Consider the following 24,318-nt stretch of genomic DNA (forward strand, 5'->3'; position numbering starts at 1 on the left):
AACATATATGTCAAGGCAACAGAGTACCTCAACTCGATGATTAGTGTGATTAATTTGGCCCAAAGGAACCTCGAGAACGGGAATAAGGGATTTGCAAATGCATCGGACTATTTAGAAACCTGGGATGACTCGGACAACATAACGGCTGTAAATGCTCAAAAAGATTTGAGACATCCTGCAAAAATGGTGGCATAACCATTCAGAATCACAATATCAAGGTTCCGAGATCAACTGTCGACACATGGAAGTAGTAGAACTGAACTGAGGCTTCAGACCAACAATCCTACGAGTCTACGGATTAGTAACACGTGATCCTGATAGAAAGATGAGAAGCCTAGTTCTTAATCCCCGTAGAAGAGAAGAGGATGACTCAGATCAGAAGGCTATAAGGTAAAGGAGTAAAAAGAGCCTTACGTTCCCTTCCACAATCAATTCCCTTATATAACTAAAGCACTTCTAGACTCAACTTCGACCAGTTTGGCTTGGTAAACCTACAGGCAGTCAGGCTCTGATACCAAAGCTGTCAGGACCCCGATTCCAAGTCACATCGATCTAGCCGGTAACACCTCATATCACTTTGCGGCCTCACGCACGGTATTCCCACGGGTGTCGCCTTACCATGGCCCGGGACCGTTTGCGCCTTTTGGCTCACGTATATGATAGTGTCGCTAGCATCCATATGACAGAGAACCCGGGCCGACATGACTAGTCGTGAACCCAAAGTGGCACTAACTTACGGGGACAGGCATACATGAATCAACATCGAGCATGTCGGTCAGCAGCGTGTGAATCCGGGCTGTAGCACTGGGCTAACAGGACTCCGGGAACCCGGGCTGTAGCAGGCTAGGCAGGACTCCGGATGTCACCGCGTGACATTTCCCCGAAGGGACAGACACAGGAACGAAGTGAATCACATGCCGGCCAGTCAAGTGTTCCAGAGCAGTAGTGCTGGGCTAGCAGGACTCCGGTGAACCGGGCTGTAGCGGACTACTATGGCTCATGGAAGCACAAGACTACATTTCCCCATAAGAGAGGCTACCAAGGATAAACAACTAGGTTGTCGGATCCCACACATACCAAGCATTTCAATCATACACATAATATGCTCGATATGTGCAAATACAACATGGCATCACAACAAGACTCTACAACTCAGAGTATTCATTCATTAGGCTCCGAGGAGCCAGATATTACAAACATGGGTCTCATGACCCAACATTCAGAGCATACAAGTCAAAGCACATGCGGAAGCTTAACATGTCTGAGTACAGACATCTACAAAAGAAAAAGGCTGCGAAGCCTGACTATCTACAAGACCCTGCCGAGGGCACAAGATCGTAGCTGAGGTATCAAGCTAAACGTCGAAGTCCGCACGGAACTACTAGCGAGACTGACGTCTCTCTGCAAAACATAAAATAAGCAAACGTGAGTACAAATGTACCCAGCAAGACTTACATCAGAACTATCTACATATGCATCGGTATCAACAAAGGGGGTGGTGGAGTTTAACTGCAGCAAGCCAGCTTTGACTCGGTGGCTATCCTGAACTACGACTGCAAGCAACTCTTTTGAGGTGGCGCACACGAGTCCACATATTCACCATATCAATACACCACTATGGATCCGCTCCCGTCTCCCTACGAGAACGCCATCCATAGCACTCACGCTTATCTTGCGCATTTTAGAGTATCCACTTTCACTTGTCTATGAACTGTTATAGGCAACCTAGAAGTCCTTTACCGCGGACACGGCTATTCGAATAGATGATGTTAACCCTGCAGGGGTGTACTTCGTCACACACGCTCTCGCCACTTACCACCATGTACACGTCGTGTACCTCGGCAACCTTCAAGCGGAAGCCTGGCGAGGGAGTCGGCCACGACCTGACTAACCACACAAGTCTCTCGTCCAGGTTTATCGCCTATTCGGGTTCCATCCGCAAGGAGATCCGGCCGGGGTGTCGCTCATGGCCCCAAACGATGTGTGCAGGGTTCCCGAGCCCACCATCCGGGTGCCACTCGGTACACCAGGCCACGTGTGCCTAGTCTGTCCCAAGCCCACCTGTACCGGGTGCCACTTGGTAGACTACTAACACTACCTACAAACACCAGAAACTAGTTGCAACTCCTGAACAGAGATCAGGCTGATTAATAAGTCGAGAGAGCTTGGAGCGCCCGGAGCCCAATGTGTGGTAGTAACTGTTCATGGATCACAAACACAGAACTCAGTTCCTGAGCACGGTTTCAATGAGACAACCCACCATGTACTCCTACATGGCCTCTCACCGCTACCTTTACCAAATCGTGTTCACACACTTAGCTCACACACAGTAGGACATGTTCATCACACCTCCGATTCATCCCTGATGAATCATACCGGACACAACTCTAAGCAGTAGCAGGCATGACAACAAGCATGAATAAGTAGGCACATCAGGGCTCAAACAACTCCTACTCATGCTAGTGGGTTTCATCTATTTACTGTGGCAATGACAGGTCATGCAGAGGAAAGGGGTTCAACTACCGCAGCATGTAACAGATGAATCGTTGTTGTCCTAATGCAATAAAAGAGAGCAGGAGCGAGAGAGTGGGATTGTATCAGAATGAACAAGGGGGTTTTGCTTGCCTGGCACTTCCGAAGATCATATAGCTCTTCATCAGTGTCATCGAACTCATCGTCGGAACCACGTCTATCGAGAGGGGACAACACCGGCAAACAGAGAAGAAACATGATCAATGCAATGCACAATATGATGCATGATCATGACATGTCAATATGCTGTGATTTGGGCTAATGCAACTAGCAACAGGTTAAATGAAGTTGGTTCGAATCCAAGATTCAAATTCAAACTCCATATGTGGAAATTCAAATGCCATTTACATGATTTGTCCTAAACAGTAGCTATAAGCTGCTCTAACATGCATGAAAATTTTACAGATGGATAGATTGGATTTTTCTGATCATTTTTCATATATAATTTATCTTATTTGGAGTTACAGATAATTTTCTATGAATTTTAGAAGTTTTGGGCATTTTCTGGAATTTCCTGTATAAGAATAATTCCAGTAATTAAATTACTGCATCAGCACTACGTCAGGATGACGTCAGCAAGTCAACGGTGGCTGGTCCGGGTCAAACCTGACCGGTGGGGTCCACTGGTCAGTGAGACAGACACTAATCCCGCGTTGACTCCGGCTTTGACCCGCTGTCAGTGACTCTAGGGGGGTTAGTTAGGCGCTAATGACGGTGCCACGTCACCAACCACCGGAGTTGGACGCCGGCGACCAAACCCCACGGCGGAGGATCGCCGGAGTTGCTCGGGACGGCGCTACAGGGGTCAGCTCGACGCGCTGGAGGCACCAGAGGGATGCCCAACCTCGCGCGCATCCAGGGGATCACGCGGGAGGCTGCGGGGTGGCCGGAGACGATGGCCACGGCAACCATGGCGGTGGCCGGAGCTCGGCTAGATGCGGGCGCGGGGCTGCAGCTCGATTCCAAGCGAACGGAGAGCACAAGGAGAAGCTACGGGGCCCTAGGAGCTCGACCAGGTGCTCGGACGCGTCGTTGGCCCTCCGTAATGACGACGGCGACAAGCGCGGCGGCGGCGAGCTTCGGCCGCGGTGGCCAGGGGGCTAGAGGAGGGATTCGACGGCGGGGAGAGAGGGGTTGGGAGCAGGAGCTCACAGGGAGGCGGCGCAGTAGGTCAGTGGGCTCGGGGACGTCCTTGACGGCGCGAATCGACGACGAAGAGCTCGGGTGCCCGAGGTTGAAGACGGGGTTGGTGAGGCCGTTGCAGGGCTGCCGGCGATGCGTGGCTCAGCGGAGAGGACGGGGACGTCACGGTGGAGCTCGGGGGCGCGTCAGAGAGGCTCGAAGATAGCTGTGGCCGTGGTGGAGCTCGTCGGCGGCGATGGCTACGTTCGGTTTCGGGAGAGAGAGCGGCAGAGGCGGGGAAGGGCGAGGGAGTGGGAGAGAGGGACCGGGGTGGCGCGTGCCGTCGCCAGGCGCGTCGAGGAGGAAGCGGCAAGCAGGAGGTGGCCGGCGCGTGCACGCGCGCCTCGGGCACACGCCCTCCTGCCTACTGGCAGGAGGTTGAAGACGGTGGCGGCTGCGGTGGGCTGGGCCGCACAGTGCTGGACCAGCGCAGGAGCTGGGCCGGCTCTGGTGGGCTGCACAGGTAAGCACTTCTCTCTCTCTCTCTCTCATTTGTTTCTGTTTTTCTATTTTGCTATTATGTTTTGATTTAGTAAAAATACTAAATCACTTCCAAAACTCCTGAAAATATTTGTGGGCACCTTTTGAATTATTTCCAACAACCCTCAAATCATTTCAGAATAATCTGAGCATTTAGAATAATTATAGCATTTAAATGCCCAAATTCAAATACTTTATGATTTAATCCAATGATCCAAAATATTCTACAAAAATGTTCACTATTTTTGGTTTGGACTCAAAGCCTTGCCAAAATTATCAAACATTGTTGAAGGCATTTTGGGTTCATTGAAAACATTTGAATTTGACCCTAGTTGAGTTCATTTGGTGCTAGGGTTTGTTCATCCCCATTTCAAATTTCAATAAATTTAGACATGATGCAAGCATATCTAGCTAGCCTAAGTGCATGCCAGACTAGGGATGTGACAGTCAGCCTCGCGAGCCTCCTCCAAGGCTCGAGAACAAGCTTCGCGGGAAACCTTGAGGGACGCCTCGGCCTTCGCGTTGTCGAGATCACGCTGATAGCGGCCAAGGTTGATGACCACCCCCAGCTTACGCCGTTCCTCCACCAGCCGCAGACCTTTAGCCTCTAGGCGTGAGTCGACGCCCGCAAGTTCTTCACCGAGTCGGCTCATCGCGCCCATCGCCTCTTGGAAGAGCTCATGGCGAACGACGCTTCGCCCGCGCTCGGACTTGAAGGCACGGCCCACCTCGTCCTCCACCTCGGGGGCTGCAGGCGGGACATCAAGTGGCGCACCACCTCTCGGCAGGGGGCTGGTGTTGCACCAGGCGCTGGCCCGACCTCGCGAGAAGCTCCGGCCGGATGCGGCCCGCTGCTTGAGGAGGAGTCGAAGGACGAAGTCAACCAGTTGTTGTCCATCACCAGAGGAGGAGATCGGGGAACGCCCGCCAGGCTCCAAGCCAGACCGTGCAGGAAGGGCAGCGAGGCCACAGATTCAAGGCTCCATGAAGGTGAGTGCACCCCCCTTGCCGACCCAGTTCCGGGCACGGCGTGCAGGCTCGGGGTGCACAAGGCCAGCAGGGGTGCCGAGGAAGGCGAGGATTGCTTCACGAGGGGCCCGATGGCCCTGGCAGAAGGGGTCCTGAAGAGCTAGCGTCAGGAAGGAAAGCAGCAATCAAGAAATCACAAGGTGCAGTACTTACTTGTCGATAGCAAAGTACTTTCGCCGCTTCAATAGCCCGAAGATGCCGCTGCCGCTTGGGGATCCTTTCCTCTTGCGGAGCTCCTCGAAGTCCACACAAAGCCGACTGAAGCGCTGGACGTGCCGGCCAGTGCGAGGCGGGGCCGAAGAAGAGCTTGGAGAGACAACTTCAGGAGTGCCTGGCTGCGGCGAACAGTCGGGCGCCGTCTCGCTATGACCTCCCGAGGCTTCGGGGGCGTTGACCTCGGGAACTGTATGCTGCGTCGCCTCAGTGACCGACGCCCCAGGGAAGGGATCGCGAGCTCCCGAGGACGACGCTCCTGGATCTCCGTGCAACATGTGCTCCTCAGCGCTGGGGCTGCCGGCCTCCGTCGGAGCTCGCCCTCCTGCACCCTCACTCGAGGCGAGCTCGGCACCGGTGACGAGGAGCGGGACCACGTCGACAGGATTCTCGCGGGGCCCCACCAGGCCGATCGGGCGCAGGCCCCACTCATCAAAGGAAGGCATGCTCGCGGAAAACTCATCCTTGTTCTCGCAACGGTACAACAAACAGCTCTTCCTGGGCATGTCGTCCGGCAGAGGGGTTCCCGTCAGGACCATAAGCACTGTCTCCCGTGTCTTAAGAGGAAGCCCTTCCTCTTGAAACCTCATGTGGTCCTGACTGCTGAGCAAGGCCCGCATCGGGCGGGAATGGCGCTGAAGCGGAGCGACTCGGCGCTTCACGAACTCCTTCACCACCATAGGCGCGGTCACACCACGGTCCTTCAACCTCCTCAGCCTGGCCCAGACGGGAGCGAGGCGGGGGCTCGTGAGCTTCTGATGGCCCCAACCGGAGTTTGGAACAGCAGGCCCCGCCAGAGCATGGAGCAGAGGGTTGAGCACACCGGCGTCGACAAACACCCATCGTGTCCGGAACTCGCTCATGGATGGAGGAAGCTCAAAGTCAATCCCCGCGCCCGCCGTCGCGGCCGCAGCCTGGAAGCTCATGCACCCCGAGCTCTGACGAGGGTCAGTCAGATGCAATGAAAAGAAATGGAGGAAGAAGGCCACCGAAGGAGCGATGCCCATCATGGCTTCACACAAAAAGGCGAAGACGGCAAGGAGGGTCACAGATTGGGGGTCGAGATGCAGCATGTGGATCTGGTAATGCTCGAGCACCGCGTTGAAGAAGGCGGAGAAGGGAGAAATCAGACCAGCCCAGAGGGCATCTATGAAGATTGGGACCTCAGTGGCGGCCCGGGCCATGCGAGTGCGAGACGCGGGCCAAGCCACCGTCTCTCCCCACTCGTTGAAGCTGGAAGCGAGCATTGGACGCACCTTGTCCATGGCCTCATCGTTGAGCACCCGGGGACGGCCGGAGGCGCGCTCGGCGAAGGCAAGGGTTTCTTCCCCTTGTCTGCTTGTTTCGGCGCCATGGCAGTGGAGCTGGCAGGATGTAGGTCAGATCGGAGAGGAGTAGAGTCTCGAGGAGGCAGAGAGATTGGGGAAGCAAGACACGGGCAACGGAGGAATAACTGTGTAGACTGTGGGGGCCGCATTGCTAGGCGGATTCAAAGGCAGCGTGGGAAGTGGAGACGCCCACGTCCAATCAACTGCCACGCGTCGACCGAGGCCGCAGGCTTTGGGGGCCCGCGGCGCTCCGTACTTGACCCTTGGCTTCGCCGCGAAGCCAAGCCCGAGCGCGCCTTGGGCCCGGGGGCTACTGTCGGCGTTCTGGGAACGGGGGTCCCCAGACTTGCCTGCCTGCGGCCCACGGTGTGGCTATGCTAGCGGGCCTGTACGGCCCATCTTCATCAACAAGGCATCCAAGACCCTCGCGAGGGGCCAAGCCTCGCGAGGCGGGTGGCGCAAGATCTCCTTGGGAGCGGCCTCACCAGGCTGCCTCGCGAGGAGCGGAGATATTAAGGCGGGGCAAAACATCACGAGGCTCTCGTGACGTGAGCCATGACGATCGACGCCAGGCGGGCGCCAGCGCGTGCAGCGTCCTTATTTCCCCTTTGGTGCTAAGGAAGCAGGCGCAGGCGCGGAGAACCGATGCATCAGGCAAAGGTTTCCATATCGGTGCAACAAGACCAAGACCAGCAGGACGGCAAGATGGAGGTCACCGTGGAGCCCAAGACGGCGTCACCACCAGAGCCTTTTGCAGGCGAAGACCGCTTTTGCCAGGATAGCTTGTACTACCTGTCCCCTTTCAAATTCGCCCGCTGTTGTTGGCTCCCTTCCCGCTCAATATTTGGGGAGAGGACCAGGGCCTATATAAGTAGAGCTAGCCACCACAGTAGGGAGGGGGGATCAAGTTCTCGCCCACAAGTCTACAGAGCACAAGAACACCTGAACCTCAGGAGGTTGTTCTTCCCTTTGTATTGTTCTTCATCAGCCCAAGAGGCAATCCACCACCACCCACTGGAGTAGGGTATTACACCATAATGGTGGCCTGAACCAGTATAAATCCCGTGTCTTTCTGTGTTGGGAGTTCGTCGAGTTCGTCCGCGAGATCTTAGTGAGCTAGGGCATAGATCGGTAGGAGGGAAAGAACTTCGCGCGCACCCCAGAGTTCGAACCTTAAGGGTTTTGCCGGAACCCCACATCCGACAGCAGGCACGTTCTTACATAGTTTGACGTCGGTGTGGTTTACTCAAACAGGTGGATCTAGTTACACGCATCGAGCATTGGCTTGGTCAGGTTAGTTGTGCGAGGCGACACATCTGGTGGCATCGACTGCTAGGCAATGTTGGTGTGCATGACAACCATCTGCGAGACGGTGGTGCGGTAGTGGTCGCAACAAGCAACGCGATGGCATCCCTTCCGACGACTTCTCCTTTGGCCGACTAGTTCTGTGTGAGCAGGACTGTAGAGTGGTGGACAGTGACTATGGCGGTAATCATTGTTGTTGTATTCTCGCCGACCTTCTGGCTTGATTAGGCAGCATTGACGTCCATGCGGCGTTATCTTGTTGAAGGTGTTGGTTCTAACATCTGTTTTGGGGCGATAACCCTTGGTCTCACTTTTGGTTTGACCAGCCAACATCAGCGCGCGAGCGGCGGTTCCTTCTTGAAGGTGTTATCTTGGAGCGTTGCACCATCTGTCTGCTAATACGTCGTCATAGGATTGGTGGTAAGATTTAGGTATGTTGTCGCCAGGCATGTCCTATGTGGATGTCCTCATGTTTTCCACTTTTTTCCTTTCTAAGCTGACTTCTTCACCCTACTAATAATGAATAATACTCCCTCCGTTCCAAAATATAAGTCTTTTAAGAGATTCCAATAAGGGACTACATACGGAGCAAAATGAGTGAATCTATATTCTAAAATATGTCTATATACATCCGTATATAGTCTCTTAGTGAAATCTCTAGAAAGACTTATATTTAGGAACGGAGGGAGTATATGGTAGGTTGCCTCACTCGAAACAGAGACCGAGGGTATTCCCTCTCTTTTTTAAAATTTTGTACAATAGGACAACCTTATCTTAAATCTGCCACCTAACTTAGAGAGGCAATTCAAATATGACGTACAATAGTTATCTCTTAGTCCTTTTTTTTAACTGAGTTATCTCTTAGCCTTAATAATAAGATATGCCTAAATATATGATGAGAAATATTGTTACTAATAGGTTATCTCTTAATTAGTAACAACAAACTTTTTTTCTGGTTCTTCTTTCCTTCACCTCAGTATTGTATCCCATATGACACTCCTAATCGTCTTTATACACGCCATCATAAGCAGTTAGCCCAGATGGGTGAACCTTTTAATTATGGACCCCAATAAGTCCCGAATGTTCAGATTTTGTCCATGACAAATCGAACACTTTTTATGGCAACTTTAGTTGAATGAGGATGACAAGTTTAGTTGGTAAACATGGCAATTTTGTCATCGGTTTGGTTTTCACCAGAAAATTGTCATGCTTGCCAACTAAACTTGCCATCTCACGTCAACTAAAGTTGCCATAAAAAATGTTCGATTTGCCATGGGTAAAATCCGAACATTCAGGATTTATCATTTCCGTTAATTATTCAATTTTATAAGTAGGTAAAGGCATCCGTTTGAGCAACCGGACTTAGAACTTTAAGAGCACTTTAAATTGATGTTTTGTAATTCACGCGGTTATGAAGGATTTTGGGTATAGTTTTTCTTGTGGCAACCCAGCCCAAGGCGCAGTGGTACTTGTGATATTTCTACAGAAAAATTATTTCTTCCATATCTAAAACATTAGAAAGAATTTTGCTGGTTTATTCATTGTTATATGTGGCGTATAAATTTTCCCTATAAACAATGCAAAATTTGACCAAAATTTATTGAAAAAACTATCAACTACAATTATACTTGATTATACTTTTGGTCAATGTAATGAAATTACCTGATTATACTTTTGATGTGATGCGATGCTCCGAGTTGTCTTAACATCGTGTAAAGAAAATTGAGAGCCCTCAGGCTAAACAAACTTTTCCATTTTGAAGTCTAGATAGAATGGTTAACGGCAAAGCAGCAACAACGAACAGGGTATCATAGACAGAATAACCAACTGTTTTGAAATCATCGATGCCCCTTTCGGAACATGGCAGTTTCCTCTGAAACTTGTGAAATGTTCATGTGAAACCACCAATCATGTGAGTCAACGTCAGTCAAGAGCTAGCAGTGCAAATCGTTACACATCTACAGAGTCAGCACACCCATGGTAGCCCTTCTTTCATCAGGTAAAACTAGTCGCAAACTCAGACAGCAATTCTGCAGAGACATAAACACTACTCTGAAAGGACGAGACAAATCTAAGCCCTGACGTGCTCGCGGATGAATTGCTCGACTGCTGAAACATTACCGGTGAGACCAGCGCCTTCAGCAACTGTCACCTTGTTCTGGCATTGACTGAAGTTGAATGCCTCTCCAGGGACACCAAGCTCAACTTCATCAGTGATGTCAGCAGATGATATGGCATTCCTCGATTCCCGAAGCTTGTTCCTGCAAAACAAAAATAATCATTGTTGGGCCTTGTAGAATTTGAGAATCGCTTTAACCTAGTCTGTCCAAGTAGTTGGGGCATCCTCCATTATTAGATGATTTAAGTTTATGAGTTTATGGAATGGCCTCAGTTATTTCAGGATCAGTTCGTTAAGAACAGAACGTACGACAATATAAGTATGTAAACGTTTTTTCTAGCATAACTGAAAAAAAATAGGATACATCAAGATGCAGTAAATAGAGGCAAAATCCATGAAATCACATAATTTACTGTAGATTCCAGCCCAAGTTAATGCATTATTATTCTAGGTTTCTAACTATGCCAATATGTTTATGTGAAAAATAAAACATACACTTCTTTTTCCAGCTGCTTCTTGATGAACTCCTTCGAGTGAGCGGTAACTTTGTCTGTTTTATTGCAGAATATAAGAACAGGAATCCTTTTCTTTACCACAGTAGCCTTCGTCAAAATGTCATATAAGTACCTGTGATGCGAGATAACTGTAAGAACATTATCAAGTTACTAACTGCACCAGATCATACTATTTTTACATGTTTGAACATGAACTGAGCTCATAAGCACCCTCTTATTTTTGATCCGTCATGTGACGGGGTCAACAGGAGTAGAAACCATAAATTTTCCTGAGAACGGATATAAAGTCAGCAAAATTACTCTGCAGCAGCTTGCATGCTAGACAAGAAATCCTGAGCATCAACAACAAAAACAACTCCAGCTGCCCGAGGCAGGAATTCATCCAGCTTGGGTTTCAGCCTTGCATGACCAGGAACATCAACAACATGGACAGGTTTAACTTTGCCTTTCTGCAGAGTGAACAAAAGCAAAGTCAAGTAACTAATATTGCAGCCAGAAAATGAATATGTCTGTATAAAGAATGGTAGCCTTTGATTTATATTTATATAAAGATGTAAAAAAGATTCATCTCCAAGAAAACAGCCTAACCCTTTCAAGCTCTGAATGTAGCACAAACGTATCATTGTTAGGATCCATCGATGTCACAGTTCCTTGATGAGATGACCCATCACGAAGCTAACAGGAAGAGAAAGGCCAAATTAGCACCCAAAAACGATGGTATAGACCACCGTTGAATTGCGTCAAGGATAATATGAGTGAAAAAACAAATGGAGAAAAGTAAATAAAATAAAATGTCTCGGTTAATCAAAATAACAACATGCAGGCATGCAACACAAAAATTGGAGTATAAGAATTCAGACAGTAAAATCAAGGCAACTAAGCAAGAGAAACAACAGATAAGTCATACGACGATAGCAATCAGAGTAGAAGTTAAGCTAAGATAGTCATTTTCTAGTCTGCATGAAATGAAGGATAAACAACGGCAGATTGCAAACAAATATCATAGCCTAATCCCTCACTAAAACTTGGCAATGAAGAGAGACAGAAAAACTGGCAATCAAATTAGCAAACCTAGATATGCAAGGTCCTTACTCTGGCCACTAGAATGTGAGTAACTGTAATACCGAGGTGGGAGAGGGACTTGCCATAGTAGACAATTACCTGGTAGAAAAGAATAGTTTTACCACTTCCACTTAGCCCGGATAGCACAATGGTATTTGATTTCGATGATTTCAGACAAGAAGCTGTTAAGAAAAATCAGACATACACTGCTCATCAATTGCTGCACATCTATAGCACCAGTGAAATTATAATCACAAAAACAGAAATATTACCAAGTAGGCAAGTACAGCAATACAACAATGTATTTCAAATCTTGAGATGCACCATTGATATAAACTAAGGTAATAAGTTCAAATGTTGCACTCTGAAAACAAATTATCTCTAGATTAACACGACACATATTATCATATCATTCTCACTCTGCCAGAAGCATTGATGTTTAAGAACTCATAATTTCCAACATTTTGCAGTATTAAGATTTTATAGCATGCACTTTCAAATATTAAATGCGGATAAAATCAACAAAACTTCACCACTAACTTGCTACACCTTATGGCCCACTGTAAAGTATAAAGTATAAATCAGCTGACAATTTGAACGTCTCTGCTTCCGTTCTGAGTCAATGATATAAAAAAGAAGTAAGGATGTGTACAAATCCAAAATCAACAATGCATCACAGCATATACAGACAGTATACTACATCCATACTGTAGATTATGTTTTTTATCCAGTATAATTAAACAGGAAACGGCAAACTGCTGCCCCATTCAAGCTAAATTACACAAACTATGCACCAGCTCTCAGTTTGACCCAAGGCATGGACTCAATTACGATAAAATCGTATTTGAACGTGGTGAAATTCCACTGGAGCCAACGACACAACTGCTCATCCACAGCTAGTTTGTACTATCAGTCAAAAACTAGAGCTACACATGAAGCGCACAAATTCAAACAAGCCCGAAACCTTCAGGCAAAGCGGACCTGCTCCCGGGACAGCTCTTAAGTTGCCAAATTGCCGCATCTATCTGCCTAGTTTTTCAGGGACCGCATTCTGCACACGCTCTTGACTACTGCGCGAACAGCCGGTAGCAAGGACACACTGCGAGAAGAAGCTTAGGCTCGGCAAATCACCTGCGAGGAGCACCAGAATTGTGACGGCAATCACGGCGACGGCGACGTAAATCTGCTCCGGGGGCTGCTGGCGGGTCCAGCGCTCGGCCTGGCCCGCCCACGCCTCGGCCTGGCGAACCCACTCATCCATCGCCGTGAGCGCCGCGCGGAGGGGGAGGGGAGCAAGTGGCGGTGGCTCTAGCCTCTAGGAGCGGCGGGACGCGGAGAATCACGGGAGGACAGTGGGACAGCGGAGGAGATGCAGGAGGCGGGGGGGGGGGGGGGGGGGGGGGGTGGTGGGAGGGACTCGTCTGGAAGCAGATCACGATGCGATGCGTGGGAGGACGCACGGGATTCTTGTTGGGTCGTCACGTGGAGGACAGCTCGGAAAAAGCAGGCCCAATGGGAGAAGTCGTCCGGCCCATAATTGATAGGCCGACTCTACAGCATGCACGTAAGGCAGAAACCACGGCATGGGTTTTTGGTAAACCCAGGATCCGATCACCTGATTTTTTTTTGGCATGCATGATCAATTTGGTGCCAAATTTGTCCTCACCGTATCTGCCACAATTTTGTCCTGCCAAAATTTGGTCCTCAGACACCATTTCAAATAATTTTGTTCGAGGCATTGGCAAAAAAAGATTGAACAAATCAACGATCCCCACGAAAAAAAATCAACGATTGGAGGGAATCTGGCCCCAAAAAAGTACATTACAAAATCATATGCCTTCCAGGTCCGATCTGATGCCAAAACTTGCTAAGGAAAAATTTGGATTGACGTCAGAGCCAAAATGCCTGAAGTAGTTGCACACCATGGCATTGGCACATCAAGATTTTTATGTGGCAGCTTATGGGTGATGAGCTGCCTTCGGGTGTGAAAGTTCAAAAGCGCCACGGAGGAGACGGCTTGTTTCCACTTTGTGGAACTGTCGAAGACACAAATCATATATTTTTTTCAAATGCATTCTGGCATAATTTCTTTAGGGATGTGTGTGTGACGTTACTTGGTGGAGCGGGCACTTGCTTCTTTCGCAGCATTCCACATCCTAAGCAGGAGGCTAACGGAACTCTCACGCAAAGTGGCCTGGTTGATTTTCACGTCCTTATCGTGGGCTCTATGGAATATTATAAACAATGCTTTTATCGAAGGCATCTTTATTAAACACTCAATTGATGCATTGTACAAAGTGATTATTATTATTACAGTTGTGGAAACCATTGAGCAAAACCACGAAGCATTCGCTATTGAGACGTTATGCGACAAACTACGCGAACAGGCAGAGGCTCTCAGGAGGAAAGCAGCCATCATGGAGGGTGATCAAGCTCAGATGATCGTCGTGTATCTCCAGTCTAGTTTTGTATCGTCATTCGTTGGCTTGTGCGCCATGGCCCTTCAGGTCTATATCGAACCTTTCGTTTTTTGTGTAATCGAACCTTGTAGTACCGCTTTAAGCGCTTTAGTTTGCTAAAGCCGCGCAAGCGCCTTATTTCTAAAAAAAAGTTGCACACCAGAGCAGTTTGGATGGCAGGAAACTCGTCTGCTGTCTTGGTCCAGTCATTCTCGAGAGCATTTTTTTTTTGAAACGCAATTCTAAAAAACGAGACCAAAGGGGCGAGCACCCCCATGGCATATTTTTAGAGAAGGACAAGAAACACGGTTGAAATATTCGTCCCCCGAGTGAAACGGAATTCTCGAGAGCAGTGAACATACATAGGGGGTGTTTGGTTCAGAAGTACTAGGACTTTTTCTAGTCCCAGGGACTAATCAAAAAAGACTATCTAGTAGAGTCTTTTTCTAGTCCCTGTAAAAAAGTCCCTCCCGTTTGGTTCCTAGGGACTTTTTAGGGACTTTTTCTAGTCTCTGGGACTAAAAAATCCCTGAACCAAACACCCTCATAGTCTCCGGTTGCTTATACTATCATTCATGAAGAAGAAAACTCATGACACCGAGTCGCAGTGGAAGGATACTAGAAGAATGACAGCATGGACAATGGATCGCACAGAATATCACAAGCATGGACAATGACAGCATGGACACGGAAGCTCCATGCCTGCGTGCCAATCAAATCCTGCTCAGGCTGGACACATCATATCGTCCCCAGGATCTTCTTGCTGGTGCCGCTCGCGATTCTTTTATTTGTTCGGCACTCGGCAGGTGCTTTGACGAGCACATCGTTCAGCTAGCTGATCCTTTATTTCTGTGGCTGCGCCAAACTGTTGATGCCGCTGCACCGACCTTTCAGTAATCAATCATGCGTTCTTCTTAGGGCAGGTCCAGCACGATGAAGTCGGTTCGCGTGATGGTGATCATGGATGGTTTTGCTTAGGATAGAAGATACATATCCTGTGTTTGATAAGTGAGCAACACTCCAAAAGCAGATTGGGGAATATACATACGATTTGCTGGACTTGAACAGGATCGCGTACGCTGTTGAGTGCACGTAATCGTCCTCCACGCTGGTGTGGTCAACTGCTACAAATTTTGCTGGCTGATTCGCGTTCCCTTCTCTAATCTTGTCTGAAAAGTGAAACAAACAAGTTAGCAAAAGGAGCCGTTTGTCCGTTCCAACCCGGCACAATTGAATGAACTTGCTCACATAGATGGATGGCCCTACGCCACCATCGTATCCGCGCACGCGGCCGCCGTGCATTTGTATATGCGACCGGCGGTCACCAAACAAGGCAATGCAAACGACACGGTGACGAAGCCGGTGCTGCCCGCGACCGCGAGAGAGACAAGATGACATCCCCAAATCAGGGTGGAATTAGAAAACAAGTGCCGTCCAAATCCTGAAATCCATCGCGCGCGCGCGCTGAGCCGTGTGTTGTCGATGGGAGCAGACAAAACGCGAGCGCTCCCCGTCGCCATCGGACCACGCCACGCACACGCACACGCAGCGCAGGCAAGGCAGGCGCGCGAGAGCCGTTACGGCGACCCCGGCCCCGGGGGCGGTCGACTGGCCCGTGCCGCGCCAGGTGGCGCGGGTAGCTGGGGCCGCTCCACCCACCTCCTCATCCTGCCGCCCGCGAGACGGCGAGCCGAGAGCGACGCGCTCGCGTCCGTTGGCTAGAGCCACAGCTTCGGGCGGCGACGACAGGCACGTCCCTGCTCGATCGTTTCCTCGGGTCGGTCTCGCTGCCGGCCGGCGCCATAACGTGCGTGCGGTGCGGTGCAGGCTATGGCTCTGTGCCGCGGCGCACGGCTGAGGCAGCAACAGCAAGGCTCGTGTCGTTACCGTCGCACCTCGTACGTGGCGGTGGCGCCGTACGTACGTTCGCCTAGGCAATTAGCTAGGCATATCGCTTCCTGTTGCTGGTCATCGGGCAGTCGATCGGGTCAAGTGATGGGGCTTGCCCCTTTGCCGTATGTGCAAGACACGTCCGGGTGATTGATTCCTCGGCCTATGGCTAGGCCGGCACGGGCTAGGGCTGCCGGATTCCGATTAAGATATGGTTGTTAAGTTAAGACGCGGCGCAACGGTGCTGTCTTCCCCCCCTTTCCGCCTACCGGCTCCGGCTAGTCGGCCGATGGCTGCCAGTTTACTACTCGAGCCGAGCTGAGCCTGCAACTCTGCATGCATTTTATATTTTTATTTATTTCGCGCTAAAACTCTGCATGCATGTTGGCATGTCGGTTTTCGGTTCGAGCAAGTATTATAAGCACACGCACGCAAATCGTGTATTCTTTCTTGTCATCGATGCGCTGGTACGGTTAGGTACTGCTTGCCATTCACTCCTATACTTCCTTTTTTTTTCCTTTGGCGTGCAGATGATGAGAGGAGATCACAGAGGTCGCGATTGCTTGATCCAACTCAAAAGGCCGTGACCGTGCACTGTCACGCGGCCACCTTGTAGTCTCTGGATGTGAACCCACGCAAACCAAAAGGAAAATCAGTTTGAGCAACATTATTTGAAGAGACAGCGAGTAATTATTTCCAAGATAATAGTATTTAATTCTCAGGTGATTGATTGATGTGATGGGGCGTGCGTACGTTCTTGCATAAATCATCACCCAATAATGCCATCTTCCTCGCACCAATGCAACGCAACGTCACATATAGCCAGCTCAAAGAGCACAAGCGACCACATGCACCACACAAACCTCTCAAGACTGTAAAAATATCCCACATGAGTGAGAGCACAAGTGCACTTCCTGGTAAAAAAAAGGGGTTGGCGCTAGACAGTGCTAGTGCGCAAGGATTTGCCACCGAGGACCGGTTGAGATCTCCTCTCAACTAGCCAGCCAGCCACAGCCACCGGTGCGATGGTGCTCACGACGCGAACATGTGATGCTTATCTATGCCGTGCCTCTTGTGTACGATGAAGTCATGCTACTTTTGACACTCTTTCCCCCCTGGAAGCGATCCGGGGAGGCAAAATTGACAAATTTAAACTATGGACGAAATCAAATCACGGAATGAACTGCTCGTCAAACTATTTTACGCGGCTGACCTTTTTGTGTGACGCCCGACACGAAGACGCCACACTACACTGTGCAACGCCTCACAGATAGGCGCTACGCGCCTGGCCAGCGTCGCATCCATGTGATACGAAAATTATTAAGTCAGTGTGCAGCGCCTGAGAGTTAGGCGCCACACTATACAGTGCATCGCCTAGCTATTAGGCTCTGCACAATGACTTAGCAATTTTTAGGCAGTATGGGGTGCAACGCTGGCCAGGCGTGTAGCGCCTATCTGTGAGGCGTTGCACAGTATAGTGTGGCGCCTTCGTGTTGGGCGTCACACAAAAAGGTCAGCCGCGTGAAATAATTTTACGGGCAGTTCATTCTGTGATTTGATTTTATTCACAGGTCAAATTTATCAAATTTGCCATCCGGGGAAGCAAAGAGGCGCATGCAAGTCGTAATCCCATGCCTTTATGTTGGTCGGCACCTGCACTGCACCGCCTCCGACTAGGACGATTTGACGGCGATTACATTACATTAGACTTACCGATTACCGAAGAAGATCGTGGACATCTGTCGAGATCCAGCCCGGGTTCATCGTGGGCAACCGAAAGAAGAGGGGCCAGGAGGAAAAGGTTGATAAACGGACCGTCGTGCGTGCCCACCACGAAATGGACGATCGGTCCCCTTCGTAGCTCGTACCCAGGGCATGACTAGACCCGGCCTACGAACCGTGGCATGAACCTGCCTATCGATCAATCCAAAAAAACCTATATTGCAGCCAACCTATGTGTATGTTCCAGGCTTTCAGCTACTGTGACAGCTTATATATGTACTGATCAAGCGACGTGACAATGTAGGCAGATGCGGCATGATCTAGACCGGTTATCTTTGGTTTTTGTGGTTACATTAAGTAATGCAATCTTTGCCCACATGCTTTACGGAAAGGTTTGCGTTTCTACTTATGTCTCTCTCACCTTGTAGAGTAGTTATCAGTGGGAATGACGTGACGTGGGTAATGCAAAACCTAACAACGAGTGGATAGTTGTAGATGGCGGTAAGATTAATCAAGTTGCGCAAATAAAGTATTTTCATTTAAGGTTTGATAAAAAAATCAAATAAATATAAAAGCTCAAAGCTCCATAAAACACAAACATATTGAAAATTTCGGGGAAGTTAGAGAACAAACATGAAAACAGATACAAGAATCACAAGGATAATTAGGACTACAAAACATTTACAGAAGGAGTAGAAAACTAATAAAGAGTACTTCCAAAAATGCTAATAACATGGTAAAATAAGAAAAAAAACTAAAACAACGATAATTTTATCAAATTATATGATGTTCAAAAACATTCCACACTGTTATCAACTTCCTAGAGTCCTAATATATTTTAAAAATACCAGAATAATAATGCTTTCCCAAAAAGGATAAGTTTGTCTTTCCTTCCCTTTCTTATTTGTTTTCAACTTTTATGCACACTTCGTCACGACTGTGGGAAATGACTAACATGTCACAGTTTTGCTACTCTTTGCAGGGGCAAGAGACCATATTAGGACAGTTTTAACGCCGTTAGAGATCAGGACCACCTATCACTAAAGTCGAGGGGCCCAAACTAGACTCTCCAACTGTTTGAAGGATCAAAAGTTTGATTTTTCAAACATATAACCTTTCCTCTGCAATCTTACATAAATCAACATGCGTGATAATAAATACATAGAGACTATTCCAAGTAAAGTTCTAACACGAGAGAAATTAGGGTTTGGAAGCCTCAATTGATGACTAGTGCCCTCCAAAAAAAAGATGACTAGTGAAAGAAAAATAGTCTAAAAGAGGACTCGTGAACAATTCTTAAACCCTCTTCATTTGGACCTCAATCCAAGGATACGATTAGAGCATGGTGTCCCCACACTAACCTCACATCAAACTTTACTTATCCAATCTTATTTCTAGCATTAGAACGAGGAATGTCACCACACGCCACCATCTCTTTCCTGCTACTCATCAATTGTTGTAGCCACCGGTAGTATCAGGCACAAGCCAAGGACATCATCATACCTTGATCAAACACTTGCCCCTCGTCACCATTGTAGGCACCTGCCCCCCTCTACCTACTTGTCCTCCTCCCATCACTCATCTCCTCCCAGTTGACAGGCCGAAAGCCAGCGGTCAATTCTTAAGACTAGTAACCGAACATTTTTACTAGATTTTACCTTCACACAAACATTGTTTTCATCTTTGAATATAGTTTTTGTTTTCATCATGCTTTTCCTAATTAGTTGGGAATTTTTTCCATGGCCAATGAACATGCAAAACTTTACATCAAATTTAAAAATTTGTGATTTTAGTTTCCGTGCAATAAATACTTTGTTTAAGTAAATAAGAGCATTATCAAGTTCAAAAGGAAAAAATATAGCATTATTAACATATGTAGTACAAGCGAATATTGCTAAGAAAATTATTGTCATCAATTACATACTGAAACAATTTGGCAATCCCCTAAAACTTGATGAGCAAGCATGCGGTAAAAGGAGAGCTCCAAGAGGCTTCTAGGATCCCCATACGCCTTGGGGGTTTAGGCGACTAGGCCCTCATGGGTCATGTCAACGTCTTGTCGCTTTATATTGGTCCAAAGATCATCATCGTATATTTTTCTTATTTTCTTTTCGTAAGTCCAAAATGCATGTTTGCCTTGAGGAAATAACAGCTAAAAACAGAAACCAACATTGAACGTTTTTGTTGATATGTTAGTCCAAATAAATAAAAAAATTGCATAAAAAATCATAAGATAGAGACATTTAAACTTCAAAAATTACCAATACATCAAGGACATATCACCTATCACCACAACTACCATCCCCCTTCCTACAATTAATCAATCTCTTGTACCACGACAACATCAAGCACAAGCCTAGGCATTGTCATGCCTTGATCAAGCATTTGCGCATGTAGCAAATGCATTAACCCCTCGTCGGCATTGTAGGCAACCTCTTCCTCCTCCTCCTCATTCTCCTCCCACCGCTCATCTCCTCCCAGTTGACAGAGGCCAAAAGTGAGCGCTCAACCCTTAAGACTAGTAGCCAAACATTTCTTACTACATTTTGCCTTCACACAAACTCTGTTTTCAGCTTTGAATATAAATGTTGTTCATGTCTTGTTTTTCCTAATTAGTCAGGCACTTGATAATCATTTGCGTCAATTTTTAAAATGTGATTTTAATTTTCCGTGCAATAAATGTTTTGTTTAAGCAAATGAGAGCATTATCAAGTTAAAAAGGAAAAATAGAGCATTATTAGCAGACCGAGGAGTGAATCTGTACTACTTAAAAAGAACGTAAGGTTCCATATTTCATTTTCTCCCCATCACCCCTTTGAATAACAATCAATCCCGTATCTTTGGAAACCCAATAAAGCAAATTAATTGCGGTCACATACCTATTTCGCGAGTTTAATAACTGATAAAAATATGATTTATAAAACCTAACACATAATTTTATTTATATATTTATTTTGCATCAAGATTTGTCTAGTATGATCGTTTTATTGTTTCTGCTTATCGCCTACTGCAAACTCTGTTGCGCATGAACTAGCCAAATTAGGTCATCTTTGTTTACCGATCGAATGTATTGGGTGGAGGTCTATTATACCGGCTCAAGTGGCTGTTTGTGTCTCGAGTGATTTACCCGAGCACCTTTAAGTTATAAAGCTTTGCTTTACCCTAAAAAAAGTATTTGCCCCCAGGTAATGCACATGCATATGCTTAGTATAGCTAAATGAATGGATGATGACCCACAAGTATAGGGGATCAATCGTAGTCCTTTCGATAAGTAAGAGTGTCGAACCCAACAAGGAGCAGAAGGAAATGACAAGTGGTTTTCAGCAAGGTAATTTATGCAAGCACTGAAATTATCGGTAACAGGTAGTTTGGTAGCAAGATAATTTGTAACGAGCAAGTAACGGTAACGGTAAATAAAGTGCAGCAAGGTAACCCAATCCTTTTGTGGCAAAGGACATGCCAAAACGGTCTCTTATAATAAGCAAAGCGTTCTTGAGGGCACACGAGAATTTCACCATGTCACTTTCATCATGTTGGTTTGGTTCGTGTTCGCTACTTTGAAAATTTGATATGTGGGTGGACCGGTGCTTAGGTGCTGTTCTTACTTGAACAAGCCTCCTACTTATGATTAACCCCCACACAAGCATACGCAACTGCGAGAAAAGTATTAAGATAAAATCTAACCATAGCATTAAACATTTGGATCAAAATCGGTCCCTTATGGAGTAGCGCATAAACTAGGGTTTAAGCTTCTGTCACTCTAGCAACCCATCATCTAATAACTACTCCACAGTGCATTCCCTTAGGCCCAAAGATGGTGAAGTGCCATGTAGTCAACGTTCACATGACACCACTAAGGGAATCACAATATACATATCATCAAAATATCGAACACATATCAACTTCACATAATTACTTGCAACATGACTTCTCCCGTGACCTCAAGAACAAAAGTAAATACTGACAAATGATATTCATGCTCAAGACCAGAGGGGTATTAAATAGCATAATGGATCTGAACATATGATCTTCCACCAAATAAACCATATAGTAATCAACTACAAGATGTAATCAACACTACTAGTCACCCACAGGTACCAATCTGAGGTTCCGGTACAAAGATTGAATACAAGAGATGAACTGGGGTTTGAGAGGAGATGGTGATGTTGATGAAGATTTGCCTCCCAAAGATGGGTGATGATGATGGCTTCGATTTCCCCCTCCGGGAGGGAAGTTCCCCCGGCGGAATCGCTCCGCCGGAGGTCAATAGTGCTCCTGCCAAAGTTCCACCTCGAGACAGCGGCGCTCCGTCCTGGAATTACTCTCCTTATTTTTTCTAGGTCAAAATACCTTAAGTACCAGAAGATGGGCACCGGAGGTGGGCTGGGCTGGCCACAACCCACCAGGGCGCGCATGGGGGGCCTGGCGCACCCTGGTGTCTTGTGGTCACCAGGTGGCCCCCCTCCGGTAGTTATTTGGTCTAGTATTTTTCATATATTCCAAAATAATTCTCCGTAAATTTTCAGCCCATTTGGAGATGTACATAATAGGTAACTCTGACATAGCTTTTTCAGGTCCAGAATTCCAACTACCGGCATTCTTCCTCTTTGTGTAAACCTTGCATATTATGAGAGAAAAGGCATTAGAATTACTCCATAAAGCATTATTATGCATAAAAACTGTTGGGAATCGTTGCATGGAAAACAAAAAAAATCTACGCACATGCAATGATGTATCCATGGAGATGCATAGCAACGAGGGGGAGAGTGTGTCTACGTACCCTCGTAGACCGTAAGCGGAAGCATTTAACAACGCAGTTGATGTAGTCGAATTTCTTCTAGCTCCGACTGATCAAGTACGGAACGTACGGCACCTCCGAGTTCTGCGCACGTTCATCTCGGTGACGTCCCTCGCCTTCTTGATCCAGCAAGACGTCGAGGTAGTAGACGAGTTCGTCAGCACGACGGCGTGGTGACGGTGATGGTGAAGTGATCTCCGCAGGGCTTCGCCTAAGCACTACGGAAATATGAACGGGGGTGAAAACGGTGGAGGGGGCGCCGCACACGGCTAGGCAATTGTCTGGTTTTGCCAGGCGCCCCCTCCCACATATATATAGGTGGGGAGAAGAGTGAGCAGCCATGAGGATGCCCCAAGTAGGCCGAATACTACTTGGGTCCTCCCAAGTGGCGCACCCCCTTCCTTATTTGCCGGAGGGGGAAGGAAAGAGGAGGGGGAGATAGGGAAGGGGGAGGCCGAATCCTCCCCTTTCCTTTTCTCATCCCCTCCTTCCTTCTCCCCCTGGTTCGGCCCATATGGAAGGCGCACCAGCCCCTGGTGGCTGTATGTTTCCCCTCTTGGCCCATAAGGCCCATATCTTTTGCCGGGGGTGCCCGGAACCCCTTCCGGTGACCCGATATGTACCCGGTACCCTCCGGAACACTTTCGGTGTCCGAATACTATCGTCCTATATATCAATATTTACCTCTCGACCATTCCGAGAATCCTTGTCATGTTCGTGATCTCATCCGGGACTCCGAACAACATTCGGTCACCAAATCACATAACTCATATAATACTATATCGTCATCGAACGTTAAGTGTGCGGACCCTATGGGTTCGAGAACTATGTAGACATGACCGTGTTGGGGAACGCAGTATTTCAAAAAATTTACTATGATCACGCAAGATCTATCTAGGAGAAGCATAGAAACGAGCGGGGGAGAGTGTGTCCACGTACCCTCGTAGACCGAAAGTGGAAGCGTTTAGTAACGCAGTTGATGTAGTCGAACGTCTTCGCGATCCAACCGATCAAGTACCGAACCTCCGTGATCTGCACACATTCAGCTCAGTGACGTCCCTCGTACTCTTGATCCAGCTGAGGCCGAGGGAGAGTTTCGTCAGCACGACGGTGTGGTGACGGTGATGATGAAGTTACCGACGTAGGGCTTCGCCTAAGCACTACGACAATATGACCGAGGTGAAAAACTGTGGAGGGGGGCACCGCACATGGCTAAAGATCAACTTGTGTGTCTTGGGGTGCCCCCTTGGCCACGTATATAAAGGAGGGAGGAGGAGGAGGCCATCCTAGGAGGGGCGCGCCAATAGGGGGAGTCCAACTAGGATTCCCAATCCTAGTTGGAGTCCCCTTCCTTTTCCAAGAGGGGAGAGAGGGAAGGAGTACGAGAGGGAGAAGGAAAGAGAGGGGGTGCCGCCCCCTCCCTAGTCCTATTCGGACTTGCCATGGGGGGGGTGCGGCCACCCCTTGAGGCCCTTCTCTCCTTTCCCGTACGACCCATTAAGGCTCACTAGTTCCCCCGGCGAATTCCTGTAACTCTCCGGTACTCCGAAAAATACCCGAATCATTCGGAACGTTTCCGATGTCCTAACATAGCCTTCCAATATATCGATCTTTACGTCTCGACCATTTCGAGACTCTCGTCATGTCCGTGGTCTCATCCGGGACTCTGAACAACCTTCAGTAC

At 48.0% G+C, this 24,318-nt stretch overlaps 1 protein-coding gene across 1 annotated transcript; it reads right to left on the minus strand.

The window, feature by feature from the left end:
- Positions 1 to 9,880: 9,880 nt before the first annotated feature.
- On the minus strand, positions 9,881 to 13,209 carry LOC109787494 (uncharacterized). Its single transcript, XM_020346040.4, has 6 exons — positions 12,897 to 13,209; positions 11,865 to 11,947; positions 11,292 to 11,378; positions 11,004 to 11,152; positions 10,684 to 10,815; positions 9,881 to 10,330 (listed from the first exon to the last, which is right to left on the minus strand). The coding sequence occupies exons 1-6, from the start codon at positions 13,024 to 13,026 to the stop codon at positions 10,141 to 10,143; spliced, it is 771 nt and encodes a 256-aa protein (XP_020201629.3). The 5' UTR covers positions 13,027 to 13,209; the 3' UTR covers positions 9,881 to 10,140.
- Between the last annotated feature and the right edge of the window lie 11,109 nt (positions 13,210 to 24,318).

This window comes from Aegilops tauschii, chromosome 7 (assembly GCF_002575655.3).
Source record: "Aegilops tauschii subsp. strangulata cultivar AL8/78 chromosome 7, Aet v6.0, whole genome shotgun sequence".
Lineage (NCBI taxonomy): Eukaryota > Viridiplantae > Streptophyta > Magnoliopsida > Poales > Poaceae > Aegilops > Aegilops tauschii.

Coding starts and splice junctions, on each gene's coding strand:
- LOC109787494 (XM_020346040.4), bottom strand. CDS start 13,026: ATGGATGAGTGGGTTCGCCAGGCCGAGGCGTGGGCGGGCCAGGCCGAG. Junction 11,948..12,896: donor AATTCTGGTGCTCCTCGCAG/GTGATTTGCCGA, acceptor TTTTCTTAACAG/CTTCTTGTCTGAAATCATCG. Junction 11,379..11,864: donor AAACTATTCTTTTCTACCAG/GTAATTGTCTAC, acceptor TCTTCCTGTTAG/CTTCGTGATGGGTCATCTCA.